Raw genomic sequence first — 22966 nt, 5'->3', positions numbered from 1 at the left:
CAATGATAGAAAAAGAGAAAAAAAATATCAAAACAAAGTACAACATGATTTAATCATACCTGTCAATCAATCAAAGATTGGAAGGAATATACACCAAGGTATCAAGCATGATCTTCATTAAGCTTATTTCTTTTAACATTGTGAATGTAACTATAGGTGCTCCACACTCTTTCTGCAGAAGATGTGCTAATAGGTTGAGATAAAACCTTAATGGCTAATGCTCTCATATGGATTGAGGTTAGCCAATCTCTGACATGATCCCATTCCACATATGTCCTTATTGATCTAAATGATTTTCTTTTCTTAGTCGGTCATGTCTTGTTTGTTCAGTGGCAACTTTCACTTCTTCCTCTTTAAAGTGGTGTTTGTGAATGTTATAATGAAGCCATCAAATAGTGACTACTATGTAAATCTTGCATTAAGTTCATAATTTGGATTTTGGTTAGTTTTTCCTAATCCATTGTACTTCTTCGCAGCTACTGGTTCTGAAGGCTATTTATGGAGACTATGTTAATTGTTCTGAAAGGAAAGGAGGACTACGATCACTTCAGGTTTTCTTATAAGCTGTAAAATTGCATATATGAGGTAGAAGAAAAAAGTTTTCCAATTGTGAATGTTGTTTTGCAGATCCATATACACTGTGAAGTTCCTGATGATTTCACCATCTCTGCGAAGCTTGACTCATCCACTGATTTCCAGCATGGAGGGAATACTAGTAGACATGTTATCGGAAAGGACGGATCAAATGGGTTTGTTTATTCTTTCAATGTTCAGCATCTTCCTCCAATCATGTTGGCATGCTTGTTGCCTTTTTCATATCCAAGTCATCATCCTCCCTACTTCAGTATCTACGTTCAGTGGCTGGATACTACAAGTATTAGCAAACTTTGTCACATGTTGGATACTATCTGCACTGAGCAACTAGGACAGGAGGTAATATATCAGTGGGTTGAATGGCTACAAAGTTCCTCTCTTTCCTACTTAGGGTGTGAAAGAGAGATCAGGCTAGGTCCATACATTTGTTTAGGTGGAGATGAACGTGCATTATCAGGACTTGACTCTCCTAGTGTAGATATCATCACACTTATGAGTTACAATGACAATAAGCGTCATAAAGTTTTTCAGAAAAGTCTTTATACATGTCCCATCTGTTTTAGCGAGTATTCAGGTACACATTTAATTTCTGATTATGGTCTTTGTGATTTGCCTGCTCTTTGTCAACATTTGCACATGAAACAGAAAATCCTGTAGTCTGTGTTTGGGAGCCTTGCATTGGGATGGGAGAAGCCGTTTCCATGCATTGCCAAAACATGGTTTTGAAAAGTTATGGAGCTGCCAACTCCTTGAGTTGTTTGGGAGCTAGCTTTGGTTTTCAGATGGTTTTGGCAATGCAAGGAATTGGTGTTGCCTTCCAAACAAGTAGAGTAAAAAAGGGTCAGAACTTTTAGCTTATTTAAGGGTTTTAAAGAGTAAAAAAAAAGGTGACTTGGACTGCTTTGACCATTATTAGGATTTGACCTGTTACACATGCCTGACTAATACCTTAACCCGCTAATTGGGGTTGACAACAGCTGCTCGACCCATTACTTAGATGGGACGATGGGCTGTTGACCATGCTGGCCCAGCACCTTGCTCACCATGTTCAAGAAAAACACCAGATGCTTGTGAAGAATAACCAGCCCTGAACCGCTGAGGTGGTATCCCTTGTGGTAAGAGGGGTCCTGTGGCAAGCTGAAGGCCCAGGATCGAATCCCTCAGACATAAAAGATGGGTGTTGTTCTAGTAGGGGTCCGCCTAACCCCAGCTTGCCTTTCAAAAAAAAAAAACCACCTGCAGCTGCTTGCACTAGACCTTTCTTTGCTACATTCTCAATGAAGGGAACAACCAGGATGGTGAGCAGGCCACTGTTTCTAAGCAAGCCTCTTAGCTTGGAAACATCACCTGCCGCGTCAATCACATTATCATAACACGAGGGCAGCAGCATAGCCACTTGAAGCTCTTTTGGCAGTCAGTCCTATGAGTTCTTGGTAAGAATCCCTGAGAGGAAGTCTGTGGGGTATTATGAAGGGTGTGACACGACTGCTGGCGGCCTCAGCTGTAGAGTCTCATTGGGACATGGAGCTGTAGTTGAGCCATGAACTACACCTGTGAGGGTAGAGAAGGGGGGGTGATAGGGCAACCATGGATAGCCAGATCTCACTTAGCTTGGATAAACAAGAACCACATATTGCTAGAGTTATTTGCTTAATCGCTGGGGAAATTGTGGCCATAGATTACCACCATAAGCGAAAAGGTCACCAGTGAATTTTATGTCATACATTTTTACAGGGAAATTAGCCTCAAGGGCCTTCTCTTTATGAGAATATCTACAATGAACATTTTGTTGTGTCAATTTTGAATTCATGCAACTCATTTGAAATAATTAGACTAAGCCTCAACGCAATTCACAACACTTTTGAACGGTTTATCTCAAGCAATTAGAATCGGATTCATAAACAATTATGAAATAGATGTTTATTTATTATCCATAATAATACTATAAATACACCCCAAAGATGAATATATCCACATTATACACTTGTCAAAAATATCAACATTATGTACTTCTATATTTAGAAAACAAATTTCCAAGGCTACTATTATTTAGCTTTGGCCACTATTAATTCCACGGTGAGGGTCTCTTGAAAATCACATTAAAATATGTTGAAAATAAGGTTTAAAATAAATTTCCCATTTGCGGGACAACCTTTTCCCTAATTCCAAATATGGGCCATGCTTTTCCTGTAAACTGTCAAACAACACTCACGTTTTCCAATATGATGTGTTGACCTGAGACCTCTAATAGATTTTCTTAAGAATGTTTGGTCCACATTTAGAATTTCAGAAACATGAAACCCTTATTTGGAATTAAAGGTAAAATGTTGGCCTCAAAATGAAATTTTCCCTACATTAAACTTTAGTTCTATGCAGTTTCTTTTTTCCTCTACTTCCATGTTTATTTACATAGTATGTAGTAGCTAACAATTTGATGCCATTTCACACAAGAATTTCAAAATCGTCAATTTTTCTTTTTAAACATTTCATTACGTGAGAGAGAGAGAGAAAAAAAAACACAATATATAACTCAAAGTTGCAACATATCCAAAAGGGGCTGGGGTCAACCACTTGTATCTTAACTGCTCAAAACTGATCCTAGTCGCTAACATCTGCTACTGCTATAAATAAGTTAAAAAGGAAAAGAGAGAGAGAGTAGAATATGTGAACAGTAGAATGCACTCAAGCTATGTGATAAACCATGAACATGGACTTAAAATGGAGGACGGACCCCTTTCATAAACCACATCACGCCTTACCCATTATATGTTCTTCATGCTCAAGATTCCTGCGTCATCACAATGTTTATGGCTGCAATCGAGATTGCCATCACCAAAATGAACTATACTATGCACCACGAGCAAATGTCCTAGCCCAAATAAACAAAAGATGATCAATTTGAAATCCTGATACATGCAAGCTTCATACACAACTTGGAGGGAAAAACAGATAATAGAGAAGCTCCATACACAACTCAGAGATAAAAACAGAATAGAGAACTCAAGCAATTGTTTCTGTTCATAACAATTGCAACTGGCAGAAGATAAAATAGCTCCTAATAACATGTGGCCTATGTAATGAGTACTTCAAAAAGGGTGGTGTATCTGCCTCCACCCGTGTCGACAGTGGTACTGGTACTTCACTGGGTATGGATCAGACCAGTTTTGGATATGACCAGGTCTGGACCCGATCGATTGACTGTTCCATCCATTTTAAGGTGTATGAAGGGCTTTTTTTATCCATTTTCATATAGTGGTTCACATACACACACATGCATAGGTACATGCACATAATTTCTCAGAAAAACATACATCATACATGCATATATACATATAGCCATACTCCCGTACACATACTTTTAGAAATTCCTGTCATAATCTATGCACCCGTACCCACATTCATATTCTACCTGTACCTGTACCTATGTCACATAGTTCGTAGGAGTAACTGGTATCTTTTTCAACCAATTTCTACTTATTCAACCTACACTCTTGACTATTGAATTGAGCTTTTGACGAATTATTCTCGGTTCCAGAGCATGTATTGAAGATCTATTAAAGCAAAAGAAGAATGAGTCTATGTTAGAACTATCCTTGGCATAAAAAAGAAGAATCTCTGAAGTTCTGTAGATAATGTTATTTAATCAAAATGACAAGATTTCCCAGTCAATATGCATTTCTACAATTGTTGCATTTCCTTGAGCAAGATCACAATGGACAATATGGCTATCCAAATGAATGATCTTTCAAGATGTTGACCAACATAACTAACAATTTTCTGTTGTATCTATTTATTGAAAATAAAAGTAAAAAAAATAAATGAAAAAAAAATCAGGGGAAAAAAAGCATTCCCAAATAACCTCACACTTCAATATGATCTTGAACTACTGGAAAAATAGATGAGAAAAAATAAGCACCGCAACTTACCTTCCACTTCAGTGGTTTGATCTGGAACTCCCACTTCCAGACAAGTAATGACTTCCAAAACTCTGACTTGCACTTCCATAACTACGACGGTCTTCAGGAACAACCCTGACAAGTTTTTAATGGATTTAGAAATAGTAAAGATGGCTGCATGAAGAAAATTATTGGCAAAAAAAAGGCTGAAAATTTTTCAAATAACTCATGATTAGAACTTCCTGTTCCACAAATGAGAGGACTGAATTGCATATTTAATTTATGCTATGACTGACAGTAGCAATTCTCTTCAAAAAAAAAAAGACCCACAGTAGCACAGGAACAAGAGCACACCTGGAATATGAGCCATATGATAAACTCCCTTGAGGTTGAACAGCTTCCATAACTAAATCTGCACGGCTCCTATTATTTCTTGCATATAACATCTCATCGCCCTGAACAAAACAAGTAGTTTAAGCATTTCATCATGCATACATACAGTAAGCCAATATGCAACTTCACCAAACTTACAACGCCAGAATAAGGTCGCTTAGATCCTGACAGAGGATGATGTTCATGTCCCATTGACATGCTAGCCTCATAGTGCTGGTACTGAGGACCATATGCATCTTCAGAGTATCGCCTCTGAGAAGGAAAACCAGAATACGAAGCTGGATATTCTTCACGATGACCTGACATATACCTTTCAGGGACATTGTCTTCCACATATCTGGCTCTTGATCTACTGCCATAGGGGTATGCTGCAGTCACAGATTCAGTACACACATGGGCAGATAAGATACTGTAACCTATGTCATCTGTGAAGGTAGATAAACAGAAGCAAGAAAGTTCTGACAAGAAAAGAAAAAGTACATGGTGCCCGTCTCTCAAAATCTTGCCCATGCCATGCACCAAGCCTCCCAGAAGAGGGAGGCAACTCTTTCCTGAATCCTCTCTCTCCCGTATAGTAGTTGCCACGCCCACCATACCCAGCTGACCTTACCGGTGCATAGCTTCTTCTTGGCCCCTCATGACTTCTGCTAAATCCCCTCCATCCACCCCTGGCTGATGGTTTTCGGTTTTGCAAGGGTTTTCGCAGAGAGGCCTTTACCATCACCTGCCAGTACCAAAGATGTGTAAGAAAGCATATAGACCTATGTCACAGGGACTCGCCCAACTGGGTGCCGCACCCACGTCGACGCGATGCGACGCGGGTGCAGCACCCGGTGCGGTCAACCTGACCCTGGGTGCGGTACCCAAGGTCATTTATGTCCAGCTTTTGGACTTTTTATATATATATTTTTTATATTTTTGCCGCACCCCCGCACCCGCACCCATGTGACATAGATATAGACACATTCAATGGTACAATCAATGGATAAATCATAATCAACCTACCTTCTCATCATCACTACCTATACCGTCCTTGTTGACCCCATCTATACAAGCTAATGCTGCATCTCGAGTTGTAAAACAAACAAAAGCAAAATCTTTACGCTTGGCAGTAGGCATATCACGAGCAAGTTCCACCTTTTCAATTTCACCATACTTCTTAAGCTGCTCCTTCACATGCTCCTCATCCCAGCTAGCAGACAAACCATCCAAGAACACAGATTTCACCTAAAACATGAACTCATATTAGCATGCCAAAAGGAGTATGTATGACGATGGCAGCTTCAACAAAATACAGAGCAACCAATAACAATTTGTTGGATAATCTGCAGCTCCATCTACAGAATATGACCAAACTTACTAGCAAGCAACACCTCAAAACAATGCAATTAACAATAGAAACTATACCTGAGCCATAACTTCCTTATCTGGCTGAACAGCAGATTTTGCAAAAGCAACTTCAGCAGGAGAATCAGTTCCGAAAAAAATCCCCCTTTTCTGTAATTTAGTACATGCAGACACAGCATCCATATGAGTGACGAACTCCAAAAATGCATAGCCTCTGTTTTTTCCCTTATTATCAGGGTCATCAATCAAATGAGCATCCACAAGGTTCTCGATGTCATAGGACTTGAGTTTTTGCATTAGCTGCAGAAAAAGAAAGAGTTTCAAACAGTGCGAATCATGTGTTCATAAGAAAATGCAGCGTGTCTCATCTGCAGGTGGAACAAAATTAAAAAAACAAACAGCTTGACACATACATGTGTCCCAGCAGAGATGAATCAGACAGTAAAGTCGCAAAAGCAAATGTATAGAGAGAAGAAGATAACCTACATCAGCACTGGTCCATGTTTTGCATATGTTGCGCAGGTACAGGGTTTCATTGTCATTATTTCTTGTTACCCCACAAACTTTACCGTTAATCTGCAAAATGTATATAGCGCTTAAAAAGAGCAGTATGAATAATCAAACTGGTAAAATGGTAATGCTGCGCAACTATTAAATAAATCAAAGAGACATCAAGTTTTACAAAGTAATAAGTAAATATGTCCATAATCTCCATATTTTACAGATCACATGGTAAAGTCTGATAATAGCAAGCAGAGGACAATTGTGGATAAAGTTTCAAACAGCAACTAGTCATGACTCATGAGCCTATTACAGAAGCCAATTTTGTTGAATCCTATTTTTCTGACATAAAAATAACATTTTTTGACAGTTGAAAATTTGGTACACTGTAGGCCATTGATTTTCCAATCTCTGGAGAATCAGTACACCTCAGAACAAGACCCAAGGGCCACTATATACTAAATCAAACATGTAGATCACATCTGGAGAGTCAGATGTGCAACAAAACTAAAAAAATAAAAAATATTAGTTCTCCACTAGACAGTTTATATATATATATAGAGAGAGAGAGAGAGAAATTGGGTGGAAGCTGCCTACCACCCAAATGGCTAGATGCCAGTGGACAAGCGCTTAGTGTCCATCGTGCACACATGCTCATTAAAGGAGCCTTTAGCACACGCAATGGACGGCACATGCAGGTCCTCATCAGGCACAAAAAGTGGTAGGCAGCTACCACTTTCTGTATATATATATATATATATACACACACGGTGCTCCCGGTGCACCTACTCCAAAAGAAGCTTCAAATTTTCAAAAAAATTGGACTATTTTTGTTGATCAGACGTTATAGATATTATCTACAATCATTATTTAGAGGAAAACAAGTTTTGGATCATGTGATTATAGCATACATGTAGGTTTTTTAATATCTTAAAAAAATCAATGGCTTACTATGTACCAAAATTTCATGACTAAAAAAATCTTATTTTTATGTCAAAAAACTTGATTCCTATCAAATAAGCTATGCTAAGTACATCTATAAGGTCTGATTGAGAAGATGCAACCTACATTGCTATGTCACAAAGGTGCGGGTGCGGTTGCAGCGATGCGGCACTTTAAAAAAACTTGGGTGCAGGAAGGGTATATATATATATATATATATATATATATATATATATATATATATATATATATATATATATATATATAATTTTTAACACTTTTAAGTTAACACTACGTGTATGTGTGTGCATTTATGTATTTATATATATATATAATACAGACAAAAATAGACTTGATTAGAGTTAACTAAATCTACTTTTGGATAGAAATGGACCTCAGTGTGGTGGACTTCACCTAACACAAAGGAAGTTGTGTCCAAGTGTCGCACCCGCCTGGGTCCGGGTGCAACGCGGGTGTAGTGCCCTGTTAGAAGAGTCTGTGTGACTAGGGATGGCAGTGAACCGGGGGAAAGCGGGGCCCCGCCCCGCCTCACCCCGTTTGGACCGGGGATGAAGGGTACGAAACGGGGATGGAGGCGGGGACGAAGGTTAAAATCCATCCTCGTTCGGGGATGGAGGCGGGGATGGACTTACACTTTTCCCCGCCCCGTCCCGCCCCATCCCCAGTCCTTCTAAAGGATGGCAATAGACTACAGGGACAAGGGGGCCCCGCCTCGTCTCATCCCTGTTTGAACCAGGGATGGAGGACATGAAACAAGGATGAAGGCGGGAGTGGAGGTTAAAATCCATCCCTGTGCGGAGATGGAGGTTCTAATCTTGAGACGGGGTGGGGGTGGAGACCCTGTCCCCCGCCCTGGTCCATTGCCATCCCTATGTGTGACATAGCTACTATGATTTCTAGTAGGTGGGCATAGGAGCACCATAGCATCTCTCTCTTTGTGTGTGTGTATATATATATATATATATATATATATATATATATCAGTGTTGTCAAAAGCGTTGAAGCGTAGCGAGGCACTCCACCAAAAACTGAGACGAGACGTAAGCCTCGAAGCATAAAGCATAAGCCTCAAAAAAAATTTGAAAACTTTAAAAAAATTATAAAAATATAAAGAAATAAAGAAATGCTTTATTGATAAAATAATGACCAATAAGAAATAGAAAAACTCAAATAAGTACTAAAAAATATGAGATTAACATATAAAAGTAACTAAAAACTGATTATATAACTGAAAAAAAATATGAGATTAACCAAAAAAAGATAAAATTTACTAAGAAACTGATTACATAACTGAAATAACTGGAAAATATATGAGATTATTCTAAAAAATATGAGATTAACATATAAAAGTAACTAAAAAAACTTATTACATAACTGGAAAATATATGAGATTAACCAACAAAAGATAAAATATACTAAGAAACCAATTACATAACTGGAAAATATATGAGATTAACCAACAAAAGTTAAAATATATAAGATTATTCTAAAAAATATGAGATTAACATATAAAAGTAACTAAAAACTGATTACATAACTGGAAAATATATGAGATTAACCAACAAAAGTTAAAATATACTAAGAAACTGATTACATAACTGAAATAACTGAAAAATATACGAGATTAGCCTACAAAAATTAAAATATATGAGATTATTCTAAAAAATATGAGATTAACATATAAAATTAACTAAAAATTGATTACATAACTGAAAAATATATGAGATTAACCAACAAAAGTTAAAATATATTAAGAAACTAATTACATGACTGAAATAACTGAAAAATATACAAGATTAGCCAACAAAAGTTAAAATATAGTAATATACTAATAAACTTATTACATAACTGAAATAACTGGAAAATATATGAGATTAACCTACAAAAACTTTGTTGATTATGTCTCTGAAATCTTGTAAAAAAAAATTGCACCTTGAGGCACAGAGGGCCGCGCCTCAAGGCGCGTTTTTGATAAGACTGATATATATATATATATATTCAAGCATCCAATAATCACATTTTTTCATCGAAAGTATATGATCCAACAGTAGATTCCTAGCAAATGGACTATGCTGACTACATCTGCAGGGTTGGATTTGAAAGAAAAATGTTGGAAATGCCTAATTCACACTCTGGTTCAAATATTTCCTTATATATATATATATATATAGAGAGAGAGAGAGAGAGAGTCACTAGAATATGAGAACTAGAAATACGGGCATTTGCTATGTTTTTTTTGCAAATCCAACCATGTAGATGTGTCCGGCATGGTGAATTTGCCAGTAATCAACTGTTGGATTGTGTATTTTTTATGAAAAAAATGTGATTCTTGAATGCCAGAATATTTATGAAGATTATGTGCCATAGATTTTAAAGGCCTAAAAATTCTTGTTTACACATTATAGTCGGATGATTCAACAGCTGGTCCTTATAAAACCAAGCATGTAGATGATTTTTGTTAGTTTGTTACAATATCATTTCACATGTTATAGTAGTACACGTGTATGTTTAATTGTTTATAATGCTTAAATTTGATTTCTTTTTTTCTATTTTTTTTATGTTTGGAAAAATTTTCTGATTTTTTGTGTTCTTTTATTTTTTGTGATTTTTAAAATAAGATTTTTATCATATCTTACGATACACCTGTATCGCTATCCCTTCCGATATGATAATTACAATATATATATATATATATATATATATACATACATGGGTGCTTCTATGGTGGTACCATACCACTATAAGTTATGGAGGTACATGCTTGATTTACATAAATCTAAGTTCCAAATGCAAAATCTAACCTTTGAATCATGTTTAACATGCTTTATTTACTATTTCCATGGTTGACCGAAATATGATGATACCATTTCTAGACCACTTTTATTTTCATGAATTGTGAGTCGTTGATTTTCATTGTCTCAAAAATAAGATCTTATGATGTATTACTAGATATGATAAAACCTTTTAATATAGTAAATAAACCATGCTAAGTACATCTGTACGGTTAGATCTATCAGTTGGTAGCTACATCCATACAAACAAGAGTGTGTACCACCATAAGGTAACATGTTACATAACCACCACATATATATATTGGTAATCATAGGGTGCTCAAGGAGTACCTACTCCCACCTAATAGAAGCTTTATATTGTCAAATTTCTTTAACTTTTTTATTTGATCAGACCCTATAGATATGATCTATAGGCATTATTTAGTAGAAAACAAGTTTTGGATCATGTGATTATAGCATATATGTATGGTTTTTAAGACCTTTAAAAATCAATGGCTCACAATGTATCAAAATTCCATGATTTAAAAAATCCTACTTTTATGTCCAAAAAACATGATCGAAAGCATGATTCCTATCAAATAAACTATGTTGAGTACATTCATAAGGTTTAATTGAGAAGATACAACCTACAACCATGATTTCTAATATGTGGGAGTAGGTACTCCTGGCGCACCGAAGCATTACTCATATATATTGGTAATGATAAGGTGCTCCAGGAGTACCTACTTCCACCTAATAGAAGCTTTAGATTTTCAAAATTTTTAAACTTTTTTTGCTAATCAGACCCTAGAGATATGATCTATATGCAATATTTAGTAGAGAACAAGTTTTGGATGGTGTGATTATGGCATACATGTATATTTTTTAAAACCTTTAAAAATCAACAAGCTCACAATATATCAAAATTTCATGACTTAAAATCTTATTTTTATGTCCAAAAAACATGATCCAAAGCATGATTCCTAAGAAATAAACTATGTTGAGTACATCCACAAGTTTTAATCATGGTTGTCAGTCGAGGAAGCGGGAGCAAGAAGCGATACAGGAAGCGGGAGCAAGAAGCGAGGCACTTTCAAAATTTTAAAAAGCGGGAAGCGTAGGACAACTTAGAAGTGAATCATGAACGGTCTCGGAAGCGACCTAGGAAGCGAACCGGAAGAGACCTAGGAAGCGAACTGGAAGCAACCTAGGAAGCGAGGGGGGAGAGAAAAAAGAAGAAAAAAATAAAAATAAAAAAAGAGGAAAGCAAGGAGGAAGCGTGTTTCCCATAAAAGGGAAATGTGCTTCCCATAAAAGGGAAGTGCGCATCCCAAAAAAAAAAGGATGTTTCCCCACGCGTTTCGAAAGCGCGACGTTTCGCGCTTCCCCTATTACATAGGCGCTTCCGGTAACTCTGGTTTTAATTAAGAAGATACAACCTACAACCATGATTTCTAGTATATGGGAGTAGGTACTCCTGGAGCATCGTGGCATTACTATATATATATATAGAGAGAGAGAGAGAGAGATCATCCTGCTCCCTTTTCATTAGGTCACCGTTAGGACCCTCCAAACATCATAGTTTTAGGTGTTTTATGCTCGATCTGAACCATGAGATGTGTTTATCATTATTTTTTTGTTAAGAAACAAGCTTTGTTTTGAATTGATTTGATGTAAAAATGAGAATCTCTTATCATGAAATTTTAGTACAATATCAACCGTTCATTTTTTTACCTCTTTAAAATACACATCTCAACATAAAGATGCCTAATCAAATATATATTCAATGATAAACACATCTAACGGTTCAGATCAGAGTTGTCAGTCAAGGAAGCGGGAGCAGAAAGCGATTCGGAAAGCAGAAGCGGGAAGCAAGGTACTTTCAAAATTTTAGGAAGCGAGAAGCAAGGGATGACCTAGAAGCGAACCAGGAATCGTCTCGGAAGCGACCTAGGAATCGAGGGGGAAGCGAAAAAAGAGAAAAAAAAAAGTAAAAATAAAAATAAGATGAAAAAAAAAAGAAAAAGCGAGAGGGAAGCACGCTTCTTCTAAATTGAGAAGTGTGCTTCCCTTTTTTTGTGCTTCCCAAGACATTTTGGAAGCACGATGTTTTGCACTTCCGAAACATATTTCGGGAAGTGCACTTCCCCACTTCCTATGGTGCTTCCAGTAACTCTGGTTCAGATTGAGCTTAAAGCACAAAACTCTGAGTTTTTGAGGGTCTCAACGGTCACATAGCGAAAAAAGGGGCAAGATAATCCCCGTTCTCATATATATGTAAACAAAAATTGATAAATTGAGTTTAGCATGTTTCTTTTTTTTAATTGGTTAATACGAGAAAACATCACAATTTTTTTAAAATAAAAATTGTGTCAATATTATAGTTCTTTCCAATAAATTCAGTTATTTCACTTTTTATACTTTTTTTACAATTACTAAAATCCCCATGAAGGAGAATCTTATAATTAGTGACCATTTGAAACAAATAGGCAAGCCATTGTGTATACATGGGCTTTGAACTACCACAGCAAGGATTGCCTTTGCATGAAGATTTTATCCAGGAAGAAAATGTGTTTTTGTCAGTAATAGGGTAATATTTGGTCATGTTGACTGGACTGTCTGAATGAGCAAGAAATTATAGGTGTGGTTCTTGTCGACCCAATATGACCTCATAGATGGATTCAACATAGTTCAAATGCTAGGAATCAGCCTTTGGATTATGTTTTTTCTAAGAAAAACGTGATTTTATAAGCCAAGGAAATATCGCAAATTGTAAGCCATTGAGTTTTCAAGGCTCATGGTACCTACTAAGCGTAATTTGATGATCCAAGTGTTGATTCCCACTAACCAAACCATGTAGATTGTTGAATAGTGTGATATAGCATTATCACGTGTATCACTAACTATCCTAATTTCTAACTATTTGTGCTACCCCACATTAAGTGTAAATATTATTATTCTTCAGGGGTATTTGTGTAAACTGATAATAGGTTAGTAGTCAACTGTTTTTGCCATTTAGTAGATTAAGGGGGATCAACCCTTATAAGTAGGGGTGTCAACGGGTCGGGTTTGGTTCGGACCCATGTGGAACCAGACCTGGTCCCAATTTTCGGGTATGGTATTAGTTCCGAACCCGGGTCTAATCAGACCCACCATAAGGGAAACCATACCCAGACCCAGACCCGATAAGAACTACATGAACCAAACCCAGGATATACCAGAGTTACCAGTCGAGGAAGAGATACGGAAAGCGGGAGCAGGAAGGGAGGCACTTTCAAAATTTAGGAAGCGGGGAATCGTGGGACCACTTAGAAGAAAATTTCAAACCGTCTCGAAAGCGACCTAGGAAGCGAACCGGAAGCGACCTAGGAAGCGAACCGGAAGCGAGGGGGAAGCGAGGGGGAAACGTGGGGGAAGAGTGGGGGAAACGTGGGGGAAGAGTGGGGGAAGCGCACTTCCCTTTTATGGGAAGCGTGTTTCCCTTTTATGGGAAACGCGCTTCCCATAAAAGGGAAGTGCGCTTCCCAAAAAGGGGGATGCATCCCCTCACGCTTCGAAAGCGCGACGTTTCGCGCTTCCCCTTTTGCCTAGGCGCTTCCGGTAACTCTGGGCCATACCCATATTTGTTATCATTTTTACATTGAAAAATTGCAGGTCTTAATTGAAACTCTGGTTGGGCTTGGGTATGGCATAAAATTTCACAAACTATACCCGGCTCCATGTATTAATCAGACCTTCAGGTCCGGACCTGGGTCTTAATCGGGTCTTCATATTTATCACCATACCCGGACCCTACAGGGTTTAGTACGGGTTGGGTCTAGGTAAACCCGACCCGTTGACACCCCTACTTATAAGATGTATACTCATTCTTTCTTGCTAATGAAAATACTTCATCCTTCCTTGTGCTTCTTTTTGAGTGCCTTTGTGAAACTCTGAATAAGTATATGGTATCAAAGCCTTTTTTGCACCAGAAAGAGGCAATCTTTGAGTGGAGGGAAGGATTTGAGCTGCACCACTGTATTGCTTCATGCACTACTGCTGATGTCAGTCATAGAGGAACGGCTATCCTGTCAGGTGCAATTTAGGTTAGTCTGAATTGGGGATTTTGAAGAGTTCGATTTTTAGGGTTTGTCGAAACAAACCTCATCAGATTTGGTGAAGTAACAGATTTTTGGTGAAATTTTCAGTATTTTTTCTATCGCAAGGGGAAAACTGACCAGATATTGAAAATCTGTCAGGTTTGTTGAGATTTTTAGTGTTCTGTGACTCTGATTGTTTGGGCATTTTTTACCTAGTATCGTGTTTATGCCTGCATCCTGATAGAATCTGAAGGTTATCATGAGTTTTACTAAGTTTCTTGGAGCATTCCAACAGGCGGTACTCTGTTTATTGGTTATATTTCTTCGTGTTGATATCGGGTGGCTGAGTTTTGGAGTCATTTGGTGTGAAACAGAGTGTTGGGATTGTGTCACTGTTTTCTTGGTCACATATCACGTTGGAGTGGTTTCTTGTAATTGGTTGGGCTCGATACTAGCATCAACAATCTGTTTCAAGGCTAGAATTGTGGAACCTAACTTTGGAATTTCTATTTGATATATTGTGTTGAGTTGCTTTTTCTATACTCTATATTTAGCTTTGCATTGTGTTTTCTGTTTGTGTGAAGCTTCTTATTGTGTAGTTGGGGGTTGTAATGAGGTATGGAGAAAGGGGAAGAAATTCAACTCATCTCAATGAAGCTTGTCGGGACAAATTATTCCTATTGGGCAGACTCTAATAATTATGGGGAAAGTACTTGGAGGATACTAGGATGGGTCCAAGGTAAAACCTAAGACAACCAACCCTAACTATGGCAGGTTGATAGAGGAGTGGATTGTAAACAATGTGAAGCTCAAGGCAGGATACTACGGTAAGTTGAGCAAAGAATTTTAGTGAATTTGTTCAAATTTCATGAAGCTAAAGAAGCTTAGGGGTACCTCAAGCAAGTATACAAACAGAAAAATTGGGCAAAACAATATCAACTCGTACAAGAAGTTAGAGCCGTGAGGCAAGGGAACAAGTCAGTAGAAGAATTCTACTTTGAGATGCAGTGGGTTTGGGATGCTCTTGCTCTTATGGAATGGCATGCTAAATGTGAAAAGTGCATGAAATGTGGTAAGTTCGGTGGATGTCAGGCTTGTGTGAATGTGGTTGATCAGCAAAGAGAAACAAGCAGACTTATAGAGTTCCTCATGGCCCTTCATCCTGATTTTGATGGACTGAGGAATGTCATTCTTCACAAGCCACTCTTACCCTCTGTGACTCATGCATTGGCAAAGTTGATTGTTGAATAGACAAAGATGAAGTCTCATAACACGTCCTCCAGGTGATTCAGTTATGGAGGTTTTCGTCAGTCAGGTGGAAGATTTGGTGGTAGGGATGGTGGAAGAGCTGGAAACAGAGGTGACTTAAGTTTTATTCAATATCAATATTGCAAGGGTTTTGGTCACATGAAAAGCTCATGTCCAGCTCTGAAGAAAAAAAGAGGTGGAGTCTGTGAAGTGTCTTCTGATGGTGAGGGCACTAAGCCCAAGGAAGACCACAATGATGTTGGTGTTCAGTCAATTGTTTCTTCTGCAAAGAGATTGTCAGAACAGTTAGGTAGTGCTCAGCTGCAACTTTTGAAGAAGATGCAGTAGATTCTTCAATTGTAGCTTTTTGCTCAGTCAGCTACTGCACCCACCTCTCCTGCTCCTTCCTCTTCTTCCTTTGCAAGTATCGCAAATTGTGCTTCAAGGTGGTTGATAGACTCAGGTGCCTCATGTCATATGACAGCTCATGAGTATGTTCTAACCAATTGTCAATCTTGCAGTCGCATTGCAAGTGGTTTCTCTATGTCAATGTCAAAAGTAGGTTGCATTTCTTCAAACTAAGGTTTTAAAACTCATTGACTTGTCACTCAGCTCGTCCTTGAGTGACCCGTGACTCAGTCGGGTCAACTCAGTGACTTGGTCAGGTCATGTTAATTTTAAATTTTATATAAAATATATAAATATATGTATATGCTATGTATATTTTATAGTATTTTATTAATATATTATATATTTTATTAATATATTATATATAATATAACACCTGCAATTTTGATGAAGTTTAACTTTTAAATTCAAGCAAAATTCAAGTTAAATTTATGTTAAAATCAAGTTAAATTCAGGAAAAATTCAAAAGTTTAAGTTGAACTAGGACTTTAGTTAGATCCATTATGAGCCCTAGATCTCATAGGAGATCCGATTAAGCAATTTTGGATTTTGTTTGGTTCAAAAAATGCAATTTCGTGATTTTTTTGAAATTTTTGATTTTTTTTTATTTTGTTTATTTTAAATTATTATGAAATTAAGTCTCAAGTTATGAAAAACATTGCAAGCATATTTGTAAAATTTTAAATATGTAGACTAAACAAGAAAGTAAATTATTTTAATATTTTTAGATTATGGATATTGAATTTGGATCTAAATCTTAGTATTCGGTTTCAATATAGATTTGAACCTTAAATTAGGTAGTGGATTTATCTAATAGTATTTGGATTCAACTCACTTAGGTTAGATATGATGCATGATATTTGAATCTAATTAGGATGTATTCGATTGAATATAACTTAGAATTTTTTGATCCAATCTCATTAAATTGGACCCATAGGGTTGAACGCTCTGAATAACGTTATTACAGAAATTTCAACCGATCAGTGGCTCACCTATTAAATCGAAATCGACCTTGACATTCTTCACTTCGAGAGCATCAAAATCGACTATCTACATGCCCCAATTGGTATTGATTTGAGCATTTTATCATCGACCGAAGTTCATGCCTAATTGTAGGTCAAAAATTAACATTTTTCAACATCAACTAAATTTTATTGTTGATCCTTATGCGTATGACTAAATCTAACACCACCACGATGATCTATGTTTCGAGGGTTATCGAATCAACTATTTAAACATCCAATTCTGATGAGTCTTTGGTTCTATAGAACTCCCAAAAAGTTACCATGTCACTAGAGTCTAAGCCAAGATAAGAAGTCTATCACTTTTCTTTTCTATTTTAAGTAATTTCGAAATTTAATGAATTACGACCCATAATTTATTTACTTGTTTTATTAATAAATAAAATAAATAGATATTAACCTCTTATATTAGAGATATGACTCTTATCTAAGCTCATCTATAAATAGAGATCCTTACGAGGAGGATTAACAAAATTAGTTCTCTTTCCCTCTCCTATTCTCATTAGAGTTCTCTAATCTCTTTTTTTCTTTCATCTTCTTCATTCTTCCTTCTTTCTTGGAGCTTTTCCAGCAGTTATTAAAGCTCCTCTAAGGTTTAAAGATGGGAGACAAAGGCCAATTTATGTTTGAGAACCCAATTAAGGTAGGTACATCAATCGTGTAGGCATCAATTTTTTCAAACACATGAAATATACGTGGGACGACTTTCAGATCTGAACCAATGATGAATCAAACCTTAAAACACCTCTCTAAGATATATTTTCAATCTAGAAAACATGTTTTTATGGATCTATGTTTTCAAAGAATAAAAAAGAAATACGATTTTTGAAACAGGACGATTTACGAGCTTGTAAAGAAAAAAAAAGATTTGAGAAAAAAACTTGTTCTTTGTTAGATCATTATTTGTTTTAGTATGTTTAATATGTTAATCTTAGTTTATATTGATGAAATATATGATTTATAAGTTCTAAAAATTTGTTATGTGCTTGAATTTATGTTCTTATATGCGAAAGATCGATTTAAACGAGATTTTGGAAAAAAATGTTTTTAGGGTTTTGATGTTGTTGATAAAGAAATATGATATGATTATGTATGATGGATTATTTCATGTTTAGCATGATTAAACAGCATGTTAATGTATAAAAAATTCATGTTCCCAAGAGTGTTTAGGGTTTATTATGATTCTTAAATAGATGTAATCTTATTTGAGGTATTTCTTGATGGTTTTATGAATACTAAATGATATATGTTATTGTTTTAGCAAAACTAGCATGGATATGAGCTATGTCACAGGGATTCGGCAAGCAGAGTGTCGCACCCGCGTCGACGCGACGCGGGTGCGAGTGCGGTCAACCCGATCCCTGGGTGCGGTCAACGCACCCAGGGTCATTTTGGTCCAATTTTTCGGACTTAAAAAAAAATGTTTTGCCAAGAAATTTTTTTTAATATATGTCACAGGGATTCTCCAACTAGGTGCCGCACCCGCACCCGATGCGGTCAACTTGACCCTGGGTGCAGTCAAGGCACCCAGAGTCATTGATGTCCAACTTTTGGACTTTATATATATATATATATATATATATATATATATATATATATATATATATATATTGCCGCACCCCCGCACCCAGGTTTTTTGGAAGTGCCACATCCCCGCACCTGCACCTGCACCCATGTGACATAGGATATGAGCAAATAATTGTAGATGTAAACATGATTAGAGCATCAACAATCATGATTGTATAGATCTTTACCTTAAATCTTGTTCTTTCTTGATGAATCTTGCTTGAGTTTGATTCTTGGCTTTTTTGTCCTCGTTTTTTGTCCTTATTTCAAAAAAAAATCGATAACTCCATAAAAACGAAGTCAATAAATTAAAATTAAAATACTAGCGTGTTCTACACACCCAGAGCTTGAATTTGGAATCTTGAATCACTTCGTTTAGAGCAGTATTGAAGTTGAAACGTCCCTTACAACAGAACACTGATTTTCTGCTCTGTTTGCAGGACTCTTCTGACCCACGATTTTGTTGCTTCTATAGACCTAACCAAGGCTGATCAAAATAAATTGAGAAAATTTGGGTTAAAGATTTTAGGTATAAGAAGATTATGTAAAAAGAATTTTCTATAAGGCTAGAAAAATTCTCCAAACTGAAATAAATTTCTACAGATGATAGGATCTGGCTTAAATTTTTCCAGAATAGGGTTTAGTCCAGGAATTTTCATGGTTTATTTACAACGAATTTTTGGGTTTTGTTTCTTGGACTATTTTGGTAAAACATAGGGGCATTGTCAAAAAAATTGGGAAGGTGTAATTCGGTTTCTATGATTTTTGGTGGGTTTTCGAAAAATAGGGTACTAGGAATCTGAATTTACATATTAAGATATATATGGATGCTAAGGTATATTTTACATTATGTTATGGATGTTTATCTTGATATTTGAGTTTATATGCATGCAAACTAAATGTATTTCATATTACTCTTGATTTACAACCATTCATATAACATGCATTGTTAATGAACATTAAATATCATAAGACATGATCAGTGTAAAGTGAATTGTTACACATGTTGCTTGTTTAAGCACGATCATGAATTACACGTAGTTGCAGCCTTTTATGTATGTATGTTGGCATATGACATGGTAATAATGATGTGTGATATGAGCATGTGTGTAGCTCGAGTGCGAGCCAGGGTTTGGTGAAACCTATGGGTGCTTGTGGTGCACCAGAGACAGAAAAAATATCCATGCACATAGCAATAATTGCCTCGTGGAGGTCGCACCCACAGTGTTGACTGTAGGATCTGATGGGTCAAAACAGATTTGCTTATAAAATCTCTAGTGAGAAGATGGGGCTGGTGAACCCGGATGTGTGTGCGGTGTGCACATGTAATTTAATTTATAAGCCTAATAATTAAAGAACACCCATGATCCATTTAGATGTAGTCTGTTGGACTGTGGCCTACTTTAGAGAGAGTGGGGGTACACACGACCGGGAGATCGACATATTGTTTTGGAGAGCGATGGTGTCTCCTGGTCCCCCATCTGCAGTCGTAGGAGGCCCAGACTACCATGTGTCTTAGGTGGTAGGTCCAAAAATTTTGCAGAATAGAAATCGATTTCGCACAAGACCACTGGGAGTTTCTCTCAGTTACGGACCGCTCCAGTGAGACCTCGGTGAGAGGTTGGCAGGTTCTTTCAGTTCAATGAGGTTAATAAAATACATGGCATAATATACCCCTCATTGGATTGGTTGAATCGAAGTTAGGAACATGAACCTATACCATCGGGCGCGAAGACAAGTGGCACATAAGAAATCAGAATGGAATCATTGAAATAATTCAGTTGTGCATAAGTTGTTATTTCATTGACATGATGCATTATAGCATGTTTATTTCTGAAATATGAATGCAAGCATAATTAGTTATGTAAATGTGAGTTATGCTTAATTCCGATATTGTGATGTTGCATGATTTAGTTGTTATCTGAAAATGTGTCAATGTCTATTTATGCGTGATCGAAATAATTGTGTTAACGTGTTTGGTGATTACCTACAGAGGTTGTAGATTTACGCCTCTATTTATAATATTTCAAGTAATGAATAGGTTGAGGGGTGATGACAGTAGGCTTGAGGTGGCGCCAAGAGGGTCACAACTCTTTACGGTTTCGAGAGGACTTGATATTTTACTATTTGGTTATTTGATCAAGTCTCGTTAACTCTAATAAAGTTGAGACTAGTATTTGATTTATTTAAATGCAAATTATGGTTTGATTTAATTATTCTAGTCTTATGTGTGTGTGTTGTACATGTAACCCGCTCAAGGCTTGAACTGTATCTAAAAAGAGTTTTCGTTGTATTTCTAGAAAATCATGTAAAGGGATTTTTTAAAAAAATCCTTAAATTTTCAGTTTCAAAAATTGGGACATTACATATAATATGCATTATATGATATTTTTATAATGTATAATTTTATTAATATATGCATAACCATACTTATATATAATATACACAATTTTTATATTATATTTTATATAATATATGTAATTATATATAAAAATACATTATATATGTATATATATGCATGACTCGCCCATGACTCGGTTAACTGGGCAATCTAGGCTGAGTCAACCGAGTCACTAGGTTGACCCGGTGAGTTTTTAAACTATACTTTAAACTCTTGTCTTGTTGTAAATTGAACCTTTCTCAAGTCTACCATGTTCCCTCTTTAGTCATGAATCTTATTTTTGTTGGCCAAATCACTAAATACAATTGTAATCACATTTTGTTTTGTTGATTGTGTTGTACAGGATCAACTATTCGGAAAGAGAATTGGGATTAGTCATAGAAGAGGAGATTTGTATTACTTGGATTAGCTAGACATGAGCAAGCAAAGAAGTTTTAGAGTCAGTCTCAGTGGAGCTATGGTGGATGAGTCAGGATATCAAAGATTGGGGCATATTTTCAGCTCTACGTTGCTCTAGGTTCAAGGAGTTTGAGTAAATTAGAGTTGGTAGTGTTTAAATGTGTTCAAGAGTGTGAAACATGTAGGTTGGCAAAGAGTCATGTCTTTGCCATTTGGGGTGAGAGATAGAGTCTAAGAGTCCTTTCGAGCTTATACATTTAGATGTATAAGGCCATTCACCCGTTTTGTCTAAGGGTGGTTCTTAATATTTTGTTACTTTTACAGATGATTGTATATGGGTTTATTTTATGAACAATAGAAGTAAACTTTCTGTTATCTTAAAAAAAAAATTGTGTGATGATTGAGACTATTTTTTGTTAAAATTAAAGTGCTTCGTACTAATTCAGGTAGAGAGTTGTTAGTGGTGTATTTAAAAAAAATTTGAAGGAAGATGGAATTGAACATCAGAAAACTTTGTCAATATACCCCCGAGCAAAATGGAGTGACAGAGAGAAAAAACAAGCACATTTTAGAGACTACTAGAGCATTGTTTTTAGGTGAATGTGTGACTAAAAACCTTTAGGCAGATGCAGTGTGTATGACAATATATTAGATCAATCAAATGCTATCAAGGGTACTTAAAGGTATATCATCATTCTAGGAGTTGTATAGAATTGTTCCAAATTATAAGATGATGAAAGTCTTTGGATGTACTTGTTTTGTACTATTGTCTGATAGATATAGAGATAAGTTCTCACCAAGATCTGTGAAGTGTTATTTTTTGGGGTTCTATTATGGACAAAAGAGGTATAAAAGCTATGACCCAATTGAACGAAGAGTTTGGAGATCCTAGTTTGTCAAAATTATCTTATATACCCCATTTAAACAAATTTTGTAATGAAAAATTTATTATAAGGATTGTATTGTTGAAAAAATGAAGGCTCTCACTTTTCTAAAAAGAACCTTTTTTTCTTCCAAACCATTTGAATTAGTGCACTCGGATGTATGGGAACCTCCTATTTTATTATGTAATATTTGTTGATGACTATACAAGATACTCTTGGATATACTTCCTTAGGCACAAATGTGAGGTTTTTGAGAACTTTAGAAAATAGCATAACTTTGTCAAAAATCAATTTGAGGCCAAAATTTATATCTTTTGCTCTAACTTTGAGGTAGAATTTATATTGAATGATTTCAAAACTTATTTTGAAAATAATGGAATTGTTCATCAAAGATCATGTGCCTATACTTCTCAACAAAATGGATTAGCAAAGAGAAAACATGGGCACATAATTGAAATTACTAGAGCTCTTTTAATTGCAAAAGATGTTCCAAA

At 36.3% G+C, this 22966-nt stretch overlaps 1 protein-coding gene across 2 annotated transcripts in view; it reads right to left on the bottom strand.

Moving 5' to 3' along the window:
* Nucleotides 1-3047: 3047 nt before the first annotated feature.
* LOC149835852 (uncharacterized) overlaps nucleotides 3048-22966 on the bottom strand; it is a 35910-nt gene continuing 15991 nt past the window's right edge. The window contains exons 3-10 of one of the 2 annotated variants that reach the window (XM_090008789.1): nucleotides 6717-6806; nucleotides 6291-6530; nucleotides 5889-6110; nucleotides 5364-5607; nucleotides 5022-5251; nucleotides 4845-4945; nucleotides 4521-4625; nucleotides 3048-3463 (exon numbers count right to left, since the gene is read on the bottom strand). In XM_090008789.1, coding sequence (XP_089864915.1) covers nucleotides 4529-4625; nucleotides 4845-4945; nucleotides 5022-5251; nucleotides 5364-5607; nucleotides 5889-6110; nucleotides 6291-6530; nucleotides 6717-6806 — 1224 coding nt within the window. In that variant the 3' untranslated portion in view covers nucleotides 3048-3463; nucleotides 4521-4528. Of the gene's footprint in view, nucleotides 3464-3484; nucleotides 4146-4520; nucleotides 4626-4844; nucleotides 4946-5021; nucleotides 5252-5363; nucleotides 5608-5888; nucleotides 6111-6290; nucleotides 6531-6716; nucleotides 6807-22966 lie in introns of those variants that run through there. The other variant, XM_090008790.1, reaches the window with a different exon arrangement.

Source organism: Nuphar pumila, chromosome 6 (genome assembly GCF_984573655.1).
Source record: "Nuphar pumila chromosome 6, dmNupPumi1.hap1.1, whole genome shotgun sequence".
Classification (NCBI taxonomy): domain Eukaryota; kingdom Viridiplantae; phylum Streptophyta; class Magnoliopsida; order Nymphaeales; family Nymphaeaceae; genus Nuphar; species Nuphar pumila.
The sequence above is the reverse complement of the archived record's forward strand: the minus strand, read 5'-3'. Positions and strand labels throughout refer to the sequence as shown.